Source organism: Echiichthys vipera (genome assembly GCF_963691815.1).
Source record: "Echiichthys vipera genome assembly, chromosome: 6".
In the NCBI taxonomy this organism is placed as follows: Eukaryota; Metazoa; Chordata; class Actinopteri; order Perciformes; family Trachinidae; genus Echiichthys; species Echiichthys vipera.
The window spans coordinates 3,608,467-3,627,964 of record NC_139831.1 but is presented as its reverse complement, the minus strand read 5'-3'; the positions used below and the strand labels follow the sequence as shown (position 1 = coordinate 3,627,964).

Below are 19,498 nucleotides of genomic sequence, written 5' to 3'. Positions count from 1 at the left end.
CCAGGGTAATTACATTATAAATATCAAGATCTTGTTGTTGGTAGTTGTGGTTAATTCAAAGTATACATATTTACTATTGGAAGTAAATTAATAAATATATGAATGTCCGTCCCACCTGAGTTGTCTGTCCTTGCAGACGGCCACCATGACCAGCAGGTTTCCCAGGATGCTCATCAGCATGACCAGAGACAGGAAGCAGATCAGAGCCACCCGCTTTGGCATGCTGTAGCTATGGAAACGGCAGAAAGACAAAACAACAACTCATCAGTTAATTTCTGCAGAGTGAAAATACAGTCTGTATCTTTTAAGAGGGACAAAGAGAAGAACAGTACTTTAGCTGCACAATACACAGTGTTTATATATATATATATATATATATATATATGTATGTTTTATCGGCCCACATCGTGAAGTTGAGCTGCATCAGCGAATCCACTCTCAATAATCACTTAACTCAACTTTTCTAACTAAAGTTCAGGTTTTTGTTTAGTCAACTTTTAACGAGAGCTCCATCCAGGGAAAGTTTCCACTGCTCATCAAGTTGTCTTGTTGGAACTACAGTGTCTACTGTACATGACATATGATATTTATACCACATCCACAGTGAAATGATAAAAAAAACCAAGCCCAGAGTTTATGGTTGTCTAAATATTGTAAGCATGTAATACTTCAAGGTGTCATTAAAGTTTTAATCCACATGAATTGAAATAGTTGTTTCTAAGTAAGAAGGCGAGCCTCTGGGCCTCAGGTCCTCAAGTCTTGAAAATTCCCTTTCGTTGCACTTTTACTTGTCAAAAGATGAAAGTTCCTGATTTCCGAGTACAATTGAACGCAGCATAACCGACAGTGACGAGCTCCAGCTGGGCAGACTAACCAATTGTTTTCATTAGTGGGTCTTATGATCAGTCACCGTTGTTTTAACTCACTCTTTGATGGATAGGAGCTTAACAGACAATTAACTAGATGAAAATCTTACGGATTACATCTTAAAGAGTCTTTTATATCTCCTCCATCTCCAAAGTACCCTGCTTCTCTACTTTACATGATTCCAACAACATAACAGGTGCTCAAAAGGTTAAACATCATGGCCGTGTTACAGGGGATAATATATTTCACATTTGTGGTTGATAAGTAATAAATGGAGAAGGGACAGACCATGTTAGCACGAGCTGCAACAACACAGTGGATGAACACCACGAAGAAAACCACCTCCACAAACTCAACCCAAAAAGTTTGTTAAGGGCAGCAGTAGTGGTTGCTAGGAGCAGTTAATTCAACTTATTATCATCAACAGGTTCATATGAAATTGCACAAAATATGATATTTTATTTGATGCTGTGAGGTGCGACCTGTTGCCTTAATTTAACTGTCAAAGTCATCTACCGAACGAGTCGTTGTGGTTTTGCCCCAAGTACACGAACACTGGCCCTCCAGGTGAAAGTCCTGTGTTTAGGGATCCATTCACCACCCGAGCCCACCCAAGATTCTTGTGCTCAGCTGTCACCTGATTTCCTTCTTTGCTCTGGACGTAATTTCTACAGCAATAAAAACGTGGATTACATACAGATTACAGTGCATTCAACAGCCTGGTTGAACCAACAATGATCAAACAAATATGTCAATTGAAGAGCTTTTACTTTAGAAGTTGATGCACTTTGCCTGTCACTATTTTCGTGGCCAAATATTCTCACAGGAAGATGATGTCCCCATCCTTAACTCAGCCTGCAGACCTCAGATTGTCCCTATGTTTGCTTTTCCTATTCCAATCTTTAAATATCAACTCAAATGTGCGTATGTCCGTAGTAGTGTGATAACTCTCTTGCTGCCAGGCCTGATGTCACACTGCTACTGTACCTCCACCCCAGCCTCAACGTCATCCTCAAGATAAATCTCATATTGTGACAAGGTCAGATTAAAGTAAACATAATCAACAGCACAGAAAACAGAAAATAAAACTTATTTTTCATATCTCCCAGTAGCCCAGTCCATAAACTTCAAATTTAGTCCCATCCAACTTTCACAGAAGTCTTCTAAATGATAAGGTCCTTAAATCACGCCGTCACTCTTGCAAGTGCTGAAAGGCATAAAACTCGACATCTTTGACACTGAACAATCAATCTTTGGCGTTTCCTCCCGAGTGATTTACACCGAGTGGATCATTTTTCAAGGACTCTTTGATAGGATCACCTCTTTGTCCATGAGGCAAAAATGCAAAGTTCTTTTTTCTTGGGATTCAGGCTTAAAAAAAAAAAAGAAGAAGGCCAGATGTAGGGTGTTAATTCGCTATGCACCACTGGGAACCTTAATATATTTCATGCCATAAAACTGCAGACGTTGCATTTCCACTCTTATACGTTACAAACTCTTGGCGTGGCTTCAATAAACCGTCTCAAGGTGCAACAAAGTAGCCGGCATGAGTTATGAACCAAAGCCCTCGGAGTGATGCGTGCGGTTTAAGAGCTCTCTGAAAATGACTTGTTTAATCTCCGGCTTGTTTGACATTGCTAATGCCTTATAGTAATCCTGCTGAGGCTTGTGGTCTCGCTAACTTGAAGGCTTGAAGGGAGGAGGAAGTGGGGGTCAGAAACACATCACTGCTGTCTTTACACCAAAGGAGTGAGAACGACTTCATTACATAAGAGCAATTTCAATTTTCTTTCCTGTGTCTTTGTCCTGTGAGTTATTTGTGCCTTTCATGTTCTGACCACGTAAATCTGTAACATGCTAATATAACCCACGATTCACTGCGGGAGTCAGGAGCGGCTTACGTGCGTCCCTGTCTGGCAAATTATTTTGCTCTCACCATCTGAGGTTCAAAGTCAGAGTGATAGTGTACAAATGAGGCTTGTTCTTTGATCAGTGCTGCCAACACGCTAATCAGATCAAATGGGAATGCTGACAGCTTCTCAACAGAAGCATCATTAACAAAAAAAGAAAAAAGGACAAGTTGAAAAGGCCTCCGCAACACCACACTAATCTTCTTTCATCTTGAATTTGTCGGCGACACGGTCTGACCTTCCCCCCTAAATGAGACATTGGTATGCACGTTATTGTTGTAGCATCCACCTTTAACACAATAGGCAGCGTACATATTTCTTCTTCCAAGCCCGAGCCTTGCCTCATTTTGGATTTGACAGCAGCACTTTCACTCCATCAGCTTCACGAACCCTGATCATTAGTCTTGCGTCAGCTTCAGATTCTAAAGCCGCGGGCTTTTGCTCCCTTATTCCTAAAGAACAATTAAGCTTGGCATCAACTTGTGCAGTGTAAACAAACGCTGGAGAAACAAAACAACCAGTGCATAAACGCACGGCCCAACACAGGAGAGCTAACTCCTCAGGCCTGGACTCCGCTGTCCACGTACACCTCAAGGAGAAAGCCCACTCCTTTGATGACAACAATGTCCACATCCTGGACAGAGAGGACAGATGGTTTGAAAGAGGAGTAAAAGAAGCCATCTATGTAAAAGTAGAGAATCCATCGCTAAACAGAGGAGGAGGTTTTGAGACACCACTTATCTCCAGTTTACAATGCTGCCCTTTCATCCCTTCCCAGGAGATCAAACAATCTAACCTCAAAGAACAACTGTTCACAAAAGGCCTCCTGTGACTCCAACGGCGGTCGTTTAGACTCAATAGAGCACTTACCAAGTCCAAACCAACCTCCCACCAACGACTGTCACTCAACAGCGGTCGTTGGCACTTGGAGCACAAAGGGTTCCAGTGACATCATCGGCCTTGTGAGAGGTTAAATACCTGGATCTCACACCAGTTAGTTGGACCAGTCCCAGCCTGGTCCTGGTCCTGGTCCTGGTGCTGGTCAGATGCGTACATGAACTGATGAAGCCTCTTGGATGAGAGGTGAAATGTCTTCCTAGACAAATAACCAAGTCCAGTTGCTTTTGACTGAAATTGCTTTGAGGATAACTATGACCTGGACAAATGAGAACATTCACAGGCTTAGTTCACTGTAAAAGTTTTAGATTCATTGCACCACAGACTCTCATTTAGCAGTAACACACTGGCCTGGCCTGCTGCCGTACGGTCCTCTATTGAGCTTTGATGCTGAGTTGCACTTTGAGACGCTGTTGAAGGTTTTTCTTTAACGCTGCCCACCGTCACTTCTCTGACGTACAGCTGTAGTGGTCAGCACTGTCGCCTCCCAGGTTCTTGGAAGGAAGGTTCTAGGTTCGCGTCCCGGCTCGGGCCCTTCTGTATGGAGTTTGCATGTTCTCCCCGTGTCTGCGTGGGTTTTCTCCGGGTTCTCCGGTTTCCTCCCACAGTCCAAAGACGTGCAGGTATTAGCTTAATTGATGACTCTAAATTGCCCTTAGGTGTGAATGGTTGTCTGTCTCAGACTGGCGTCCTGTCCAGGGTGGACCCTGCTTCCGACCGATGTCAGCTCGGATCGGCTCCAGCCCCCCCATGACCCAGACAGGGATAAGCGGTTGAAGATGAATGAATGAATGAATGAATGTTTGAAAGACAAGTGGTTGTATGTGAAACAACCCTTTTTTTCAATCATATATGTAAAAGCTGTAGTAAAAACGACAAACACGCATTCTTTAAAGCTATTTTATGATGTCTGTGATTTCTACGGTTACCAACCGTCTCCTCTGGGCTCGATGTCATCCACATACATGATCAAACTATTAGGATGCATCAGTGGACGTAAACATTTGGTGGTTTTCAGTAGTTTGTTAGATATAGAAAAGAATTGGCTGCACATTCTCAAGTCATGTTCATTTGTATATTTATCAAACCTTATGGGGATGGATGGGACAATGGGCCCCTGTGCTCAGACATGCAAGAGGCCCCCCATTTTACATATTTTCCGGGTAACACTCTAAAGTAGTCTTAGGTGTCTTTGTGGTTATTTTGCATCTGATTTAAGACATTTTATGTGGTCATTTGTGTCTCTTCGTAGTCATCTTGCATCTCTATGATTGTTTTGCTTTTTTTGTTATTTTTGTTGTTTTTTTGTTTTTGTGGTGGTTTTGTGTCTATTTTCAGTCATTTAGCATCTCTCATGTGTATGCAACCTTTTATGTGCATTATTTATACATGAGGCCCCTGCGTCTGCATTTATGATAATGTAAATGTAGGGTTTTACCTCAATGTATTTTGCAAAGTTTGAAATAAATAAAATCATGGTGACAGTTATAGTTTGTTCTCTCAATCGTCGTGTTTCTATTGGCTTGTTTTTGTACCGCACCACATGTTTTAAATGGATTCTCCAGGTGAAGTTAGAACTATTTCTGCACACTGTCCTTTGTGCTTAAATCGTACTTTATATATTTGACAGTGCTGAAGAGACCAGAAGTAAATGAAAAGCACATACGGAGAACTTTTAACTTTGTTGACATTTGATGCACATGAACTTTGACCTGTAGCTAAGCTGAACTTCTGGTGGGCAATCAGTGAGCAGCAGCCTCAATTAGGGACAGATGAGGGGTGACTGAGGAAATTCCTCCTCCAGACGAGAAGCTTTAAAGCTCCAATTCGTCACTGGACAGCTGGTCTCATTTGCTGCTCTGTGAAGACAGAACGCACACACACTTTCTACACCGTTTGAGGGTCTGAGTGACTTCGATGTCTGCAAAATGTCAGGCAAGATCTCTTCAAAATGAATGTTTTGAAAGGTCTAGGAAAGAAAATTCTCTGCATCACAGCTATTCTGAAGCGTGGCTTTGTCCTTTAGACCGGCTCCATATTAGGTGGCTGCACTGAACGAGCTCCTGAAGTGCTGCTGATTGGATCTAAAGAGCAGCCCTTTTTTCCCCCCGCTGCGCTGATGACTGGCAGCCAGAAACCTCGGTGGTCCACACAGACAGCCCGGAAGAGTTGAAGCTACGGGCCGAGAGCTCGTTGTGTGAGGCAGCGCGAGAAATCACATGTCTGACTGCACACTGGAGGGATTCTGCATGAAACACTGATTGCACAGAAGTTGCCATCTTTTGGGGCTGCTACAAACTTACAGTGAATGTGGGGAAAGTATGTGAAATTGCATCAAAGCTGTAAAACTGATGCTTTTCACCTTGAGTCAGAACGGAAGTGTGTTTTTGATTGCACCTCGTCCCAGTTCGATCCCACCTCACACTTGACTGCAGCTGATAAAATCAGACTTTGCAGATATGCCACTGGCTTCTGGAATATTGTCATTTTATTTTTAATCTCATCAGTTTTTAATTTATTTCTCAACGATTTTTATCTTTGTCAGTCTGCTGCACATTTATTAACTTACAAGTACTTCATGCTTTCCTATTAAATTAAATGAAAAGGAAATTGCTGCGGTGGAGCTCTATTAAAACAGAAAATATAATATAACTAAACAAACATAAAATAGTATATTAGAGTGGTGGTTGTCAACCAGGGGTCCTTGAGGTTGTTCCAGTGGGTCCCCAGAAAAATGGGGAATAGTTTATTATTGCTATTTAAGAAGTGAGCCCACTGTACGAGTCTTTAAGGGCGCACTCACACTGTCCTTCCGCACCTGGCCAAAACAGGTTTTTCGGGTCAAGCCTAGTGCGTTTGACCAGTGTGAGTGCAACCGCTCCGCGCATAACTGCAGCCAGCTGGCCGTCCACGGCCCGTCTGAGAGAGGTGGGCTTTTGTAGAGCGTGTTTGCACATGTACGAGCACGAGCGTGCGCACGTGTACGAGCACGAGCACGACGCCTACGGCGGCTCTCACGTCATTTTATGTGAGCCTGTTCGGACATAGAAAAAAAAAAAAGACGGACCATGCGCAAACATTTAACAACAACAACAATGGCGGCGACAGGTTCACGTTGGTGTGATGCGGAGGTGGAGTGTTTACTGCAGATTTGGTCGATGAAAAGATTCAAAAACAGTCGACAAGACGCACAAAAACTCTGAGGTCTATGGAAAGATTTGGAAACAAAGCGACGCATCGTACTGACGTCAATCAATGTGTGTGACGTGTTACGTATGGACAGGCAAGAAGCATTTGCGCGAGGCCCAGGCAGTGTGAGTACGAACGGGCTGGCCAGCGAGGGGAGAAGGCGGGGGGACAAGTACCCTAAAGCCCGGGGCGCGGTGCGGAAGGACAGTGTGAGTGCGCCCTTAGAGAGTTAAGGTATTCTCATCAACGTGTTTATATGACATCTAAAAAAAAGTTGCGTACAAAAATTCATATAGAGGGTCTATTTAACGCTATGCAACGGCGACCAGAAGTGGACCGCAATGGTTACGTTCAGCAAACAAAAGGACAGTTGGGATCCGTGACCTATCTTATATCAACTTAGGGATCCGTGACACGAAACAGATTGAGAACCACTGCAGTTAAAGCTCAATCACAAACAGGTGAGATAGGGGGAAAAAGTGACATCACAAGCAGAGGGGGTTGGGGGGATGGTGGGTGATAAATGATGCAGAGTAAAGTGCAAAGACGACTCTGATGTTCTACATCCAGCGCTCATGCAAGATTTAAGGGCTTCTCTAACTTCCCTGTCCTAGAAAGTTCTTGGTCGTATGAGGAGACGACAGCATCAGGAGACGTACTACGTCTGAGTGAGAGGTCCTTCAGGAAACAGCTGTTATATAAGAAGGGACAGTGTGTGCACTTACTAATCAGTGTGTGATGTTTGTATCCATCCCACCAACATCCTTTTTATTTGACATAGAGACGACAGAGATGGAAGGACATTGCCAATTTGAGAGATGCCATTTTTGTAGGTTTTATTACAGCTGCTTTGTGCTTGTGACTGTTTTTGTGGCCGTTTCTTTTTACCATATTTTTCATGGATGAGGCGGAGTTGCTATCTATCTATGTGGGAACATGTTTTAGTGTTAATCCCCCCCAACAAGGCTCTGATTGTTTTTAACACCCAGCAGTTACCCCACACATATGTGTATCAATGAATTGATTGGTTGATTGATTTTATTTGACCATTAATGATGTCAAATATCAAACAGTACTCTCAGTCATACGTTAAAACACATGAGCAGACAGGGATAACACAAAAAGGCTAAAGGCTTATTTCCATTGCGGTCCCTATGGGGCAGGACAAGAGGGCAAGTATCGGCAGATCACGCATCATTCATTCAAATAATTTATATATTTAAATAATGATGATGGGGATGATGACGAATGACGTGAAGCTTTTACTATTTTACTGTTGTTTTTTTATTTGGGATACAAATAAAGAAAACATAATCCAAACATAGGCTTCTACTCATTCCCTCGCGGGTCAAATCCGCACTCACTGTGTGGATACATCAGAGCTTGAGTGTGCAGAGCCTTGTGGACGCACGCCTACAGGAACCGCATGGAGTAAGTCTCCCAGCGCGCCGGTGTTTGACGCGCTGGAGTGTGCAGGGCCTTGTGGACGCACGCCTACAGGAACCGCATGGAGTAAGTCTCCCAGCGCGCCGGTGTTTGACCCGCTGGAGTGTGCAGGGCCTTGTGGACGCACGCCTACAGGAACCGCATGGAGTAAGTCTCCCAGCGTGCCGATGTTTGACGTGCTGTGATGTGAGAGGGGACAGCAGTCAACATCGCCCACTGGGGCCATGAATTACTTATCCTTATAATGGTGTTGGTGTTGATGATGACGATGATGATATGATAATGAATGCACTTATGCACTTTATGCCGTGCACTTTGAAGGGTAGCCACTTAACATATTAATTCACTTTGAGGCAGCATATAATGATGATGGGGATGATCACAAATTTTGTAGCTTTTACTATTTACTGTTGTTTCTTATTTGGGATACAGATAAAGAAAATCTAATCCAAACATAGGCTTCTACTCAAAGGGCCAGTGAATATTCCCTCGCGGGTCGTATCCGCACTCATCAGAGCTGCTCTGCTGGTGACACAAGTCAAAATCAATATCTTAGCCAAATCCCTACCATCCTTCCTTCTCTACTGTTTATTCGCCTACCCTCTTATCACCCTTACATTGTTGCTCATAAAAACCCCCGAATATTTTGGCTGCAGATGAAGGCCTCAGTGGGAATCCCTAATTGCAAACAATAGCTGCCTGGACACTGGCGTTCCCTCTCAGTAGCCATAGACAAGCCTGTTTTTATGCAGGCGGGCGCCAGAGGCCATGGGAGCCATCTGAAACTGGTATCAAACGCTGCTTCTCGGCGTCATAAACAAGGGGAAATGTGTGGAAACAGATGGCTGGGTCACGACTGATTCTCCCTCTGGCTGAAACCACAAGAGAGAGCGATTTTTGTATCTATTGGAGATGAATGAACTTTGTCCCACGTGCATGCTGAAGAGAAGAAACCCTTTCTATTTCTTTTCACATTGACGGCATAGTCATGGTTATTATATTAAATGAGAAAGCAAAAATATTCCATATTTTAGAGACGCTGACTCCTGAACATCACTAAAGGTTTGATCACATCTGTATCCGTCTAAACCTTAAAATAAACAGTCACCAGCATGGACACCATTGAACGTAACACCTGTATGTAAACTTTTTTTTAAATAAACTTTATACTAAAAATTCCTCCCAGCTCCAGGATCAATAAATGAAACCTCATTTACAGCCTTTTAGCTTCAGATGTGGAATCACACACCTTTGTAGATGTTTAAAATTACCAATCAAGTTTTGACGTGGTGTTTTAGTCACAGTGAAGGTGGCCACCTCTAAACTGTTGGCCCGTGATTTGCTCGACTACCAGAGTGGTGTTTTTCCAGTCCCAGACGATTATTTTCTTTGCTGTGACGAGAGCTCTTTAAGCAAATGACCGTGGCTGCTGCTGCAGCGGTTGAGGTTTACGACAGGTTTCTGGTTCTGCGCGGAGCTGAAGGGTCAAACTGTTCCAATTAGGCTCTGTTTTTCTTTACCCCACCTCACGTTTTACCACATGAAAACAGCTCAAGAGAGAAGCAGCCAAAAGGGTATGAAACACAATCTGGGTTAAAAGGGGCAGTCAAAGAGCTCCGAGAGCATTTAAGTGTTTGTGACAGTTCCAACGACAGCAATTCAAACCTGCTTTCAGAGCTCGAAGTATGATGAACGGATTGAGTGACAGTTGGTCCATTACTTTTTGATCTGCCTCATGGTGACGAGTACAAAGCACTGAGGACAGTTGGGTGTTTCATATAGAGTCTTAGGGCGCACTCACACTGTCCTTCTGGCCGGGGCCAAAACCGTTTTTTCAGCTAAAGCCTAGTACCTTTAAGCAGTGTGAGTGCACCCGTTACGCGCATAACTGCGGCCAGCGGGCCGTCCACGGCCCGCTTGCAAGAGGTGGGCTTTAGCGGAGCCGTTTGCACATGTACGAGCACGAGCGTGCGCACGTGTACGAGCACGAGCCCTACGGCAGTAGCGTTATGTGCGCCTGTTCGGACATGTAAATAGAAGGACCGACCATGCGCGGACATTTAACAACAACAACAATGGCGGTGAAAGGTTCACGTTGGTGTGATGCGGAGGTGGAGTGTTTACTGCAGATTTGGTCGATGAAAATATTCAAAAACAGTCGACAAGACGCACAAAAACTCCGAGGTCTGTGGAAAGATTTGTAAACAAAGCCACACACACGCGATCAATGCGTGTGACGTGTTACGGCGTGATGGCGTATGGACAGCAAGAAGCATTGGCCGGCCCTGGCAGTGTGAGTACAAACGGGGCTGGGGCGCGGGGGGAGAGGGAGGGGGGACAAGTACCCTAAAGCCCGGGTCGCGGTGCGGAAGGACAGTGTGAGTACGCCCTTATTACTTACGTAATAAGACTTATGGTTATGAGGAGGTTATGTTTTTATGTAAAAACTATTGGAACCTTTTTTATGAATTTTGGTGGAAAGTTGTAGCACGGGTCAAGGTAGAACGCCTGACATTTTGGAGCGGATGTGAAACATGGGGCGGATACACAATTTAATTTTCACGCTTTACGAGATGGAGCTTGGCCTTGGTGGAGGTCAGCGCTTCATCTTCATTGTTGAAGACCCAGGACCAGGTGGAGAGATTATTATTATCTCCACACTGGCCTGGGAACGCCTCAGGATCCCCCAGTTAGAGCTGGTTAATGTGGCCCGGGAAAGGGAAGTTTGGGGCCCCCTGCTGGAGCTGCTGCCCCCCCGACCCGACCCCTGATAAGAGGTTGAAGATGAGATGAGATGAGAAGTGTTGCTTCGTGTGTGCTTGCTCTTGCTTATTCTTTTTAAATGTATATTGGAACCATGCTGCATGTTTATTCTGCACTTAAAATAACAATTGATCGATTGATTGATACAGCAAGATGGGATGGAAGTAGATGGGCGTGTAGCGCATCTTAACCTGCAGTTAGCTGCTGTGTTAACCGTGACCACGATATGTGGCGCAGAAATCACAGAAAGCATCAACTTTTCACTTGATGTCAGAAAATGTTGCCATCGATTGTATCCAGGTGCTTTGCAGAATTGTCCATTAGCGATCTTTTTGTGCACTCACTTTCTGTTTTACTTCCAAATCAAGTAGTTTGAATACTCCTGGTAAGCTTTCGGCTTGTTTCCAACCAGTTTCTTTGTCTGAGTACTTAAAATTCTTAATCACTGTGTTTCCAGGTCCCAGCTGCACTATTTACGGTACTTGGGACACGTTAGGTTGTACTGCCTGTGATCACAACCTGTTTTCGGCAACTGTGGCTCAGCAGATAAAGCAGGTCTTCTAATAGTCTGAAGACTGGTTCCTCCAGACCGCATGTCGAACTGTTCTTTGGCAACACACTGAACCCCAAATTGCTCCTGAAAGCTTAGCCATCGGTGTGTGAATGCTTCGATTAGACCCTGATGTGTCATGGCTCGGGCAGCCCCGATTTATTCGGGGACGTATGATTGTGTGCACTCTGCTCCTTTTTTCTGGGTTTTTACTTTCAGTGTGGAGAGCGGCAGGAGGCGGGGCTGACCCACTTGGCACACCTGGGACCCATCTTCACCTAATCACCTGCTCCGTAAGAAGCCAGCTCTAACTCAACTCATGTGCCAGATAATTCTGTCTCATTGGTAGAGCGACAAGCTCTACCAAGGCTTGCCAGCTTGCCAGTGTTCTCTTCGTCCTGGTAACACATCAATATTTGAAGAGAATTTTGCCCGAACTCTGTTTTTTGTCCTCCTTGTCAGCTCAGTGCCTCCCCTCCCTGCCTGCCACGAGCTCGCCTCCAGCCGCCAGCCACCAGCCGCCAGCCAACGCGGACACCTTTTGTTTCAACCCGACTTCAGTCGCCAGCGGCCGCGGAATCCCTCAGTTACGCCTGTCGCCTGCCGTTGTGCAGCTGCAGACACCTTCGGTTGATAATTTTTTAACCTTTTGTTAATAAACGCCTGTGTTCATTCGCTTAGTCTTCCGCTTTTGGGTCCTCCTCCTTGACACACCGCAACATGATGAGCAAATGGCAGCCTCTGCCATCAGAGTATGAATGTGTGTGTGAGAGTATGAATGTGTGTGTGAGTGGGTGGCAAGCAGTGTTAAAGCATCTTCAGTGGTCAGAAAGGAGCTATATGAGTACCGGTTTATTAACCATTTTGCAGATCAAACCAATCAGTGATCAAATACGAAGCAAAACGATGCAACAAAATGAAACTCAAGGAAGTAAAGGAAAGGTGACGATCTGACTGGACCTGACATTTATCAGGACACATTAACGGGACATTTATGTTGTGATCATCATCCAGTTGGGTACACGACTAATTGAAGCATATAAAAAGCTTGCTCCATCATCATTATTGTAAATGTCATGCTTCTGTTACTCTCTCAGCGTCCTTATAGCTCATAAGCTCGCTGTTTAAAACCCAATACTGTAGGTCCTCCGCAGATGCCTCGGAGAATTGAAACCTCCAGCAGTGATAAAAACAGAATTAGTCTGAAACACAGCATGACTTGAAGTGCCTCAGTTTGGCTCCAGCTGTCAATTTATGACAACTTCCCAAAGCTCATTTGTGCTTCATGTCCACCTGCCTTGTGGAAATGCATTGCTTTTACTGGCAAAAATGGTGCAATTAAGGGAACACTGATGACAACCAAATGGAGATGGAATACATCCAAACATGGAAAGTCGACACGACGTGACAGCTTCTGTCAGATATCTTAAAGAGGAAAACACCACCTGCACCAGAACTGCAGATAGAGGACACGAGAGATGCCACCATTATCATCAACAGTGGACAACTGCAGTCATTCAGTCACGTATACACACACACACACACACACACACACACACACACACACACACACACACACACACACACAGTTCCACATAATCTGTTGAGACTCCTCAAACGCACACAAACATGCGCACACACAGATTCATGTGCATATCAATCAAAGACCCATTCACTGTAGCATCACCCCTTTCTCAATTATGACTCACTATCTGTCACACACACACACATACACACACACACACACACTGATTTTTTAGTCTAAATTCAAAACAAAGGGCGGATGCAGAATATTCATCCTGTTTATGATTTTGAATGTTGGGGTCACACCAGGGGAAGCTGAAGTTTTACTAATGTCGTATTTTTTCAACACTTGAATTTTCAATCAACTGCTATTCATCGTCGGCCATACAAATATGAGTCACATGTCTCATTTTGTTCTGGAGATATGCAGGAACAACTCCCTGAGTCAGGGCGCTGTCAGTTTTAACTTTAACCCATCGACAGATGAGTGACAGGAGCTCACCCTGGTTGAAACATCAACATCACCTCCTCCCTGTATCTCAGATGAGTGTCCTACTTGGAAGGCTGTCCGTGTTGTTTCCATTCATGCCTTGAAACCAGATGAACATTAGAGCTGTTTTGAAACGACTGAAATCGGTGCTGAATCATGTCTAATTTCACTGAATGTACATAAAGTTCGGAAATGCCGATCCTCATCAACACTAAGGGCGCACTCACACTGTTCTTCCGTACCGCACCCAGTGCTTGAGGGTACTTGTCCCCCTCTCCCTCTCCCCTCGCGCCCCAGGCCCGTTTGTACTCACACTACCTGAGCCTCGCGCAAATGCTTCTCGTTGTCCATACGTCATCACGCCGTAACACGTCACACGCATTGATTGACGTCATTGCGATGTGTCGCTTTGTTTACAAATCTTTCCATAGACCTCAGAGTTTTTGTGCGTCTTGTCGACTGTTTTTGAATCTTTTCATCGACCAAATCTGCAGTAAACACTCCACCTCCGCATCACACCAACGTGAACCTTTCCCCGCCATTGTTGTTGTTAAATGTCCGCGCATGGTCCTTCCTTCTTTTTTCTATGTCCGAACAGGCGCACATAAATTACGTCAGAGCTGTCGTAGGCCTCGTGCTCGTACACGTGCAAACGCGCACTAGAAAAGCCCACCTCTCTCAGGCGGGCCGTGGACGGTCAGCTGTCTGCAGTTATGCGTGGAGCGGGTGCACTCACACTGGTCAAACGCACTAGGCTTTAGCCGAAAAAACGGTTTTGGCCCGGTGCGGAAGGACAGTGTGAGTGCGCCCTGACACAGGATATCATGCAAAAAGTTCTGCACAAAAACCCAACTTTTGGTTCAGTTTAGGCACCAAAATGACCGTTACATGACCGGTTGTAACCTACAAAAGGTGACGCTTAGTGTTAGGCATGAAAACCACTTGGTTAGGATTAGAAAAAAAGGTTGTGGTCGGGTGAATGTCCTGTGTTTTGGGACCTGTCCACCACCATAACCTGCCCTCTTGAGCAGTGATTTGCTGTCTTTGCTGCTGTCTCTTTGATACATGGAATACACACAAAATAAGTATGTAGAACCCCCTGAAATTACTTTTAATTGTTATATTTACTGAAAATCCATGAGAAAAGTAATGCACTGTAATTCATGTGTAATCCACATACTTATTACTGTAGGAATTACGTCCGGAGCAAAGAAGCAAATCCGGTAACGTAGCACGTTAGACAAGACTTCTAAACTCCACATAGGGAGGAGGGTCTTGGTCCGAAAAAAACAGGATTTTCACCCCCGATCTAACCTGAGCTAAACCGATAAATCAAAATGACTCGTACCTGTTAAAGCCTGCGTTTGTGAACATGCTTCACTGCCATTTTGAGCTCTAAATTGTCTAAAGAAATAAGTTTACGTAACTGGGAAATGTGGTTCCACCAAAAGAGGACTTCCTGTTTCCTGACAGTGCAATGTAGTCATGAACCAGGAATAGCTGAGCAGAGTTCAGGCTCCTGAGGTTCACCTGCACCTCTGAGATGATTGCCTGACCGTCGTGAGATGACCCTGTCCTCCTGAAAGGGACACTTAATGATGTGTGACCAGGGATATTGGCAGAGAGTGACAATTATTGTCCACTAACCTTCCTGATGCTAAGTGCACCAGAGAGGGTTGAGAATAGAAAAGGACCTCAGAGTCACATGTTTGTCAGTGTGAACTAGCTGCTGTGTTGAACGCTGATGTGAGAACAGGTTCCAGCTTCAGAAAGTGTGAGTTTGCAGCAGGAAAAGCAAATAACGGCGCAGCGCTTCAACATCTAACATGGCGATGCATCAAATCCTTATTGCTGGATCTAATCAATTGATCTCCATTTAACCTGTGCGCTCCGCTTTGCTGTGAAAATGTTTTTCGTAACTGTTTGCCACAATTACCTGTAATTGACACACTGCTAGCTGCACCACAAACTTGTGAGGGAGGACATGCTGCGGAGTTCTAAAAATACCGGGCGCTCAAAGATGTCAGTAAAGGTCACAGATCACTGACAGCACCCTGAGATCTGTCGCTCGCCCTCTTTCCTCCACACCTCTGCGCCTGAGCCTCCATCTCGCCGGACAAATATGAATGAGTCACAGCTCTGAATTCAGTCAGAAGGGAAAGAAATAGGCAACACTTTTCTCCTTTTTCAGTCATTGACTCATTTCTTGTGCGATTCAGAGTCAAATCATTGACAACACAGCGTGGAGCATCAGACATACATCTGTGTTAGTGTGGAATTAGACGCGCTGCGATCTCATGGGGCTAATTGTCTTCATTACAATCTCCCCCTGAAGGCACACGGCGTGATTCTGGCAGCTTCCCACACACATCCTGAGGTAGAAGCAACACGCGACAGGCCACTCAGTATCCGTTCAGCTTCATCCAGTTATGTAACATGATCACATCTCTGGTAATACATCCAGTTCCCCTCAAATAATCAATATTTAACTGGCCTCATCCTGATGACGACTCTGTCTGTAATGCAACAGGAGAAATCTGGAAATGCGTGGCACCTGGGGCCAGATTTGACGGCGTTAACACATGTGACCCACCAAGCCTCCACGTCCTCACCTCCACTTCCCCATTTAGACAAAGACCTGCTTCAGAGGTGACGCTCAATTACTAAATGATTGCTGACTCCAAAATACATGATTGACATCTATTTAAATTTAAATGATCCAGTCATTTAAAAGTTTAAAGTTGTGTCTTTTTTTTTCTTCGAGCACATTGTGAGTCAGAACCGTCATCGTGCAGAGGAAACTCTCCACGCGTGTCACCGGTGAAGCTTTGCCAGATGGAAAGCAGAAGAATGCTCCCACTGAGAAGAAACAACCATGAAACTCCAAATTACAGGAGAAATTATGACCGATTCGTGAGTCTTTAACTGTTCAAACGGGTAGGGTCGGATCAAAACTTACTTAAAATGTGTTTGAGCTGATGTAATTGAAGTTGTAAATTATTTAGGTTTTTGATTTGATTTATTTAGCACGTTAAAAGAAGAAGATTATGGTTGAATGACATTAAGTCAAAAAAAGAACATGCAAAGGAAACCCGGAAAACCCAGAATCCATGTGGGGTTCCCTTCAATTACTAAACAATATTTAACAAGATGGAAGAATATACATATACAGTATATATTTACATATTAATAATAGCTCGACACATCGGCTGTTTTTAAGGTGTATCAGTATCAGCTGCTGCGGGCTGATGCAGGCTGCTGCGTTTGTCGTTATTTAGAAACAGGCGTCCACAGGCAGCTCCGTGTTGCTGGAGACGCATTTTTTAAGTTCAATAATTGTTCCTTTTTTAAAGAAATTGAAACTCAAAACATTTGTTATCATCATTGTGTATTTTCTTTGATGTGAATGGAGGGAGCAAAAGTAGAATCAGCTCTAAATATCGGCTAACGCTGATATAAAAACATCGGTGTAGGCTCGAAAGAATCCATATAGGTCGATCCCTTGTACATACATAAAGACATAGCAGTGTGTCACACATGGGCCCAGGCCCCCGCCCATTGCCCCAAAGAACAGGACAGAGGAAATTAACAAACCAATAAGGCAAGTAAATAAGAACTGTGAAGAAAAAAAATATCCAAACAAGACAAACTAATCCTAATTCATTGATACAGTAAAATGTTTTTTCACCAGATTTTTTTAAGGTTAAGGGCGAAGTTTCTGTAGGCGAGGGGGGAAATAAAGCCTCTGTAACGGATGCTAAATTGGGATGAGGTGGTTCACAACTGGGAGACGCAAAGCTGAGCTGCTTTCCTCGTGGGGTAATCATTAAATGATTAGTTATATGCACTTTTACATTTTCAGAAACTAGAAGATGTTACCTTTCAAATGAAGCCTTATAGTTTATCTGTTATAAGCTTTGGCTCAAAAAAAGTGGTCTTGTTCTAACGCTACCCCTGTCTCGCTGGTGAGGAGATGGGTTTCAATAGGTTAAACTAAATGCTAATTATGTGGCTACAAGTGATAGCACTGACAAGGGATACCAAAGTGTCCATCAAAAGGGCCGTATGTGACGAGTCGGGATGAGTATGGGTTGCATGTTGGTTCACGCACAGCCAAGCACAACTGAGCTGACAATATGTGCAACAGTACGACACATATTTCAGTCCCAAACCATCAAACAGTCCCAGTTAGAGGGCATGCTTCAGAGGAACACAGTGTTGTTGTTTTGTACATACTGACAGACTGACTGGAAATATTCCAGTTTTAATAAAACAACACATTCGGCTTCTGAAGGCTCTGGAGAAATTCACGCTGGTGACAACAGCAGTCAAACACCAGTGTAGGTTGCCTGGCAACATGTTTTGACTAAGTGGAAATGACTCTGCTTTTTGTTTGGTCCCCATCACACCAACAGAGATGCTCAGACCAGCCTGGGGATTTGAGTCACACCGAAAAATTGATATTTTATGCAGAAAACATTGAACAAATTGTGTGATTGCTGAAACTAATCACATCAGCCATTATGTAAGTGATATTTACCTTAAATCTTATAAGAAAGGTCTGCAGCGTCTATATTCAATAGATACAGATATTCACTTTGGTCCTGGCCTATCAGAATATCCAACTTCAAACTAACTTCACTCTGGTCTGCTGCTGCAGTGTCATTACCGTTTGTTGTATTGTTTGGCTCCAATAACTTCAGACAAAGCCCAAACAAAAGTTAGCTTGCTACTAATGTTGGTTTGTTACTAATGTTAGCTTTGTGAGGGGTTAACTTTAAGACTGGCGTTCGTTAAATTACATCATTTTGAAGTTTGCTGCCACCATCTGCGGACTAACGGCGTTAAACCGGAAGAAAAACACGTTATAATTATTAATGTCAACTGAAGGCAAGTTAACGTTTATTAGCGGTTTATCGTTGTCCAATATCGTTAGTGTTACTGTGTTATTAGCTTACCATTACACTGCATTTGAGAGGCTAGAGGCACTTTTATTTATTCAATAGGAAGAGCTCGCTGGCATTAAAAATCTCTTTTTTTCAGAGTGTCCTGAGACAGACAGCAGCACGACTGAAAACGTTTCTGACATGCACGGTCATTTAACAACAACAACAATGGCGTTGAAAGGTTCACGTTGGTGTGATGCGGAGGTGGAGTGTTTACTGCAGATTTGGTCGGATGAAAATATTCAAGAACAGTCGACAAGACGCACAAAAACTCTGAGGTCTGTGGAAAGATTTGTAAACAAAGCGACGCATCACGATGACGTCATCAATGCGTGTGACGTGTTACGGCGTGATGAAGCATTTGCGCGAGGCCCAGGTAGTGTGAGTACAAACGGGCTGACCAGCGGGTGGAAGGGAGGGGGGGACAAGTACCCTAAAGCCCGGGGCGCGGTGCGGAAGGACAGTGTGAGTGCGCCCTTATGCTTAACAATATTGTATGAAATAGGATGTAAATGGTCCTTCGTGGAGAGCCCTTTAACTTTCTATAAGATTTCTATTGCTCTGTGCTCTATTGCCATCTTACCACGGATCATTATCACCTATATTGTACAGATATGTACATGCCATATATGAAAATGTACTGAGCCCTAAAATGCACCAGCATCCAGAGCTTAATGTGAAATGAAACAGACAGCGGCAGCAACAGAAGCCGGAGTATTGCGTTCATCTCTTTCCTGTTGGATGTGAGAATATTCTGAGACTTTTTGGAGGTCGCTGTGCCTCAGAGTGTTCTGCTCGGGGGATGGATGTCCGCTAAAGCTCTTAGGATCTTGGGATGAGTGCACACAGAGCTAAAGGCATCCTCGTGGTGGATTCACCGGAGCTCAGAAAAGCTGGTTAAGTGTGCATCAAAGTC

At 44.2% G+C, this 19,498-nt stretch overlaps 1 protein-coding gene across 1 annotated transcript in view; it reads right to left on the bottom strand.

Annotated features, from left to right (window-relative positions):
- The window catches only part of htr4 (5-hydroxytryptamine receptor 4), a gene marked incomplete at both ends in the record, with an annotated part of 137,359 nt that overhangs the window by 97,543 nt on the left and 20,318 nt on the right, over positions 1-19,498 (bottom strand). The window contains one exon of the mRNA XM_083915690.1: positions 116-229. Coding sequence (XP_083771816.1) covers positions 116-229 — 114 coding nt within the window. The remainder of the gene's footprint in view (positions 1-115; positions 230-19,498) is intronic.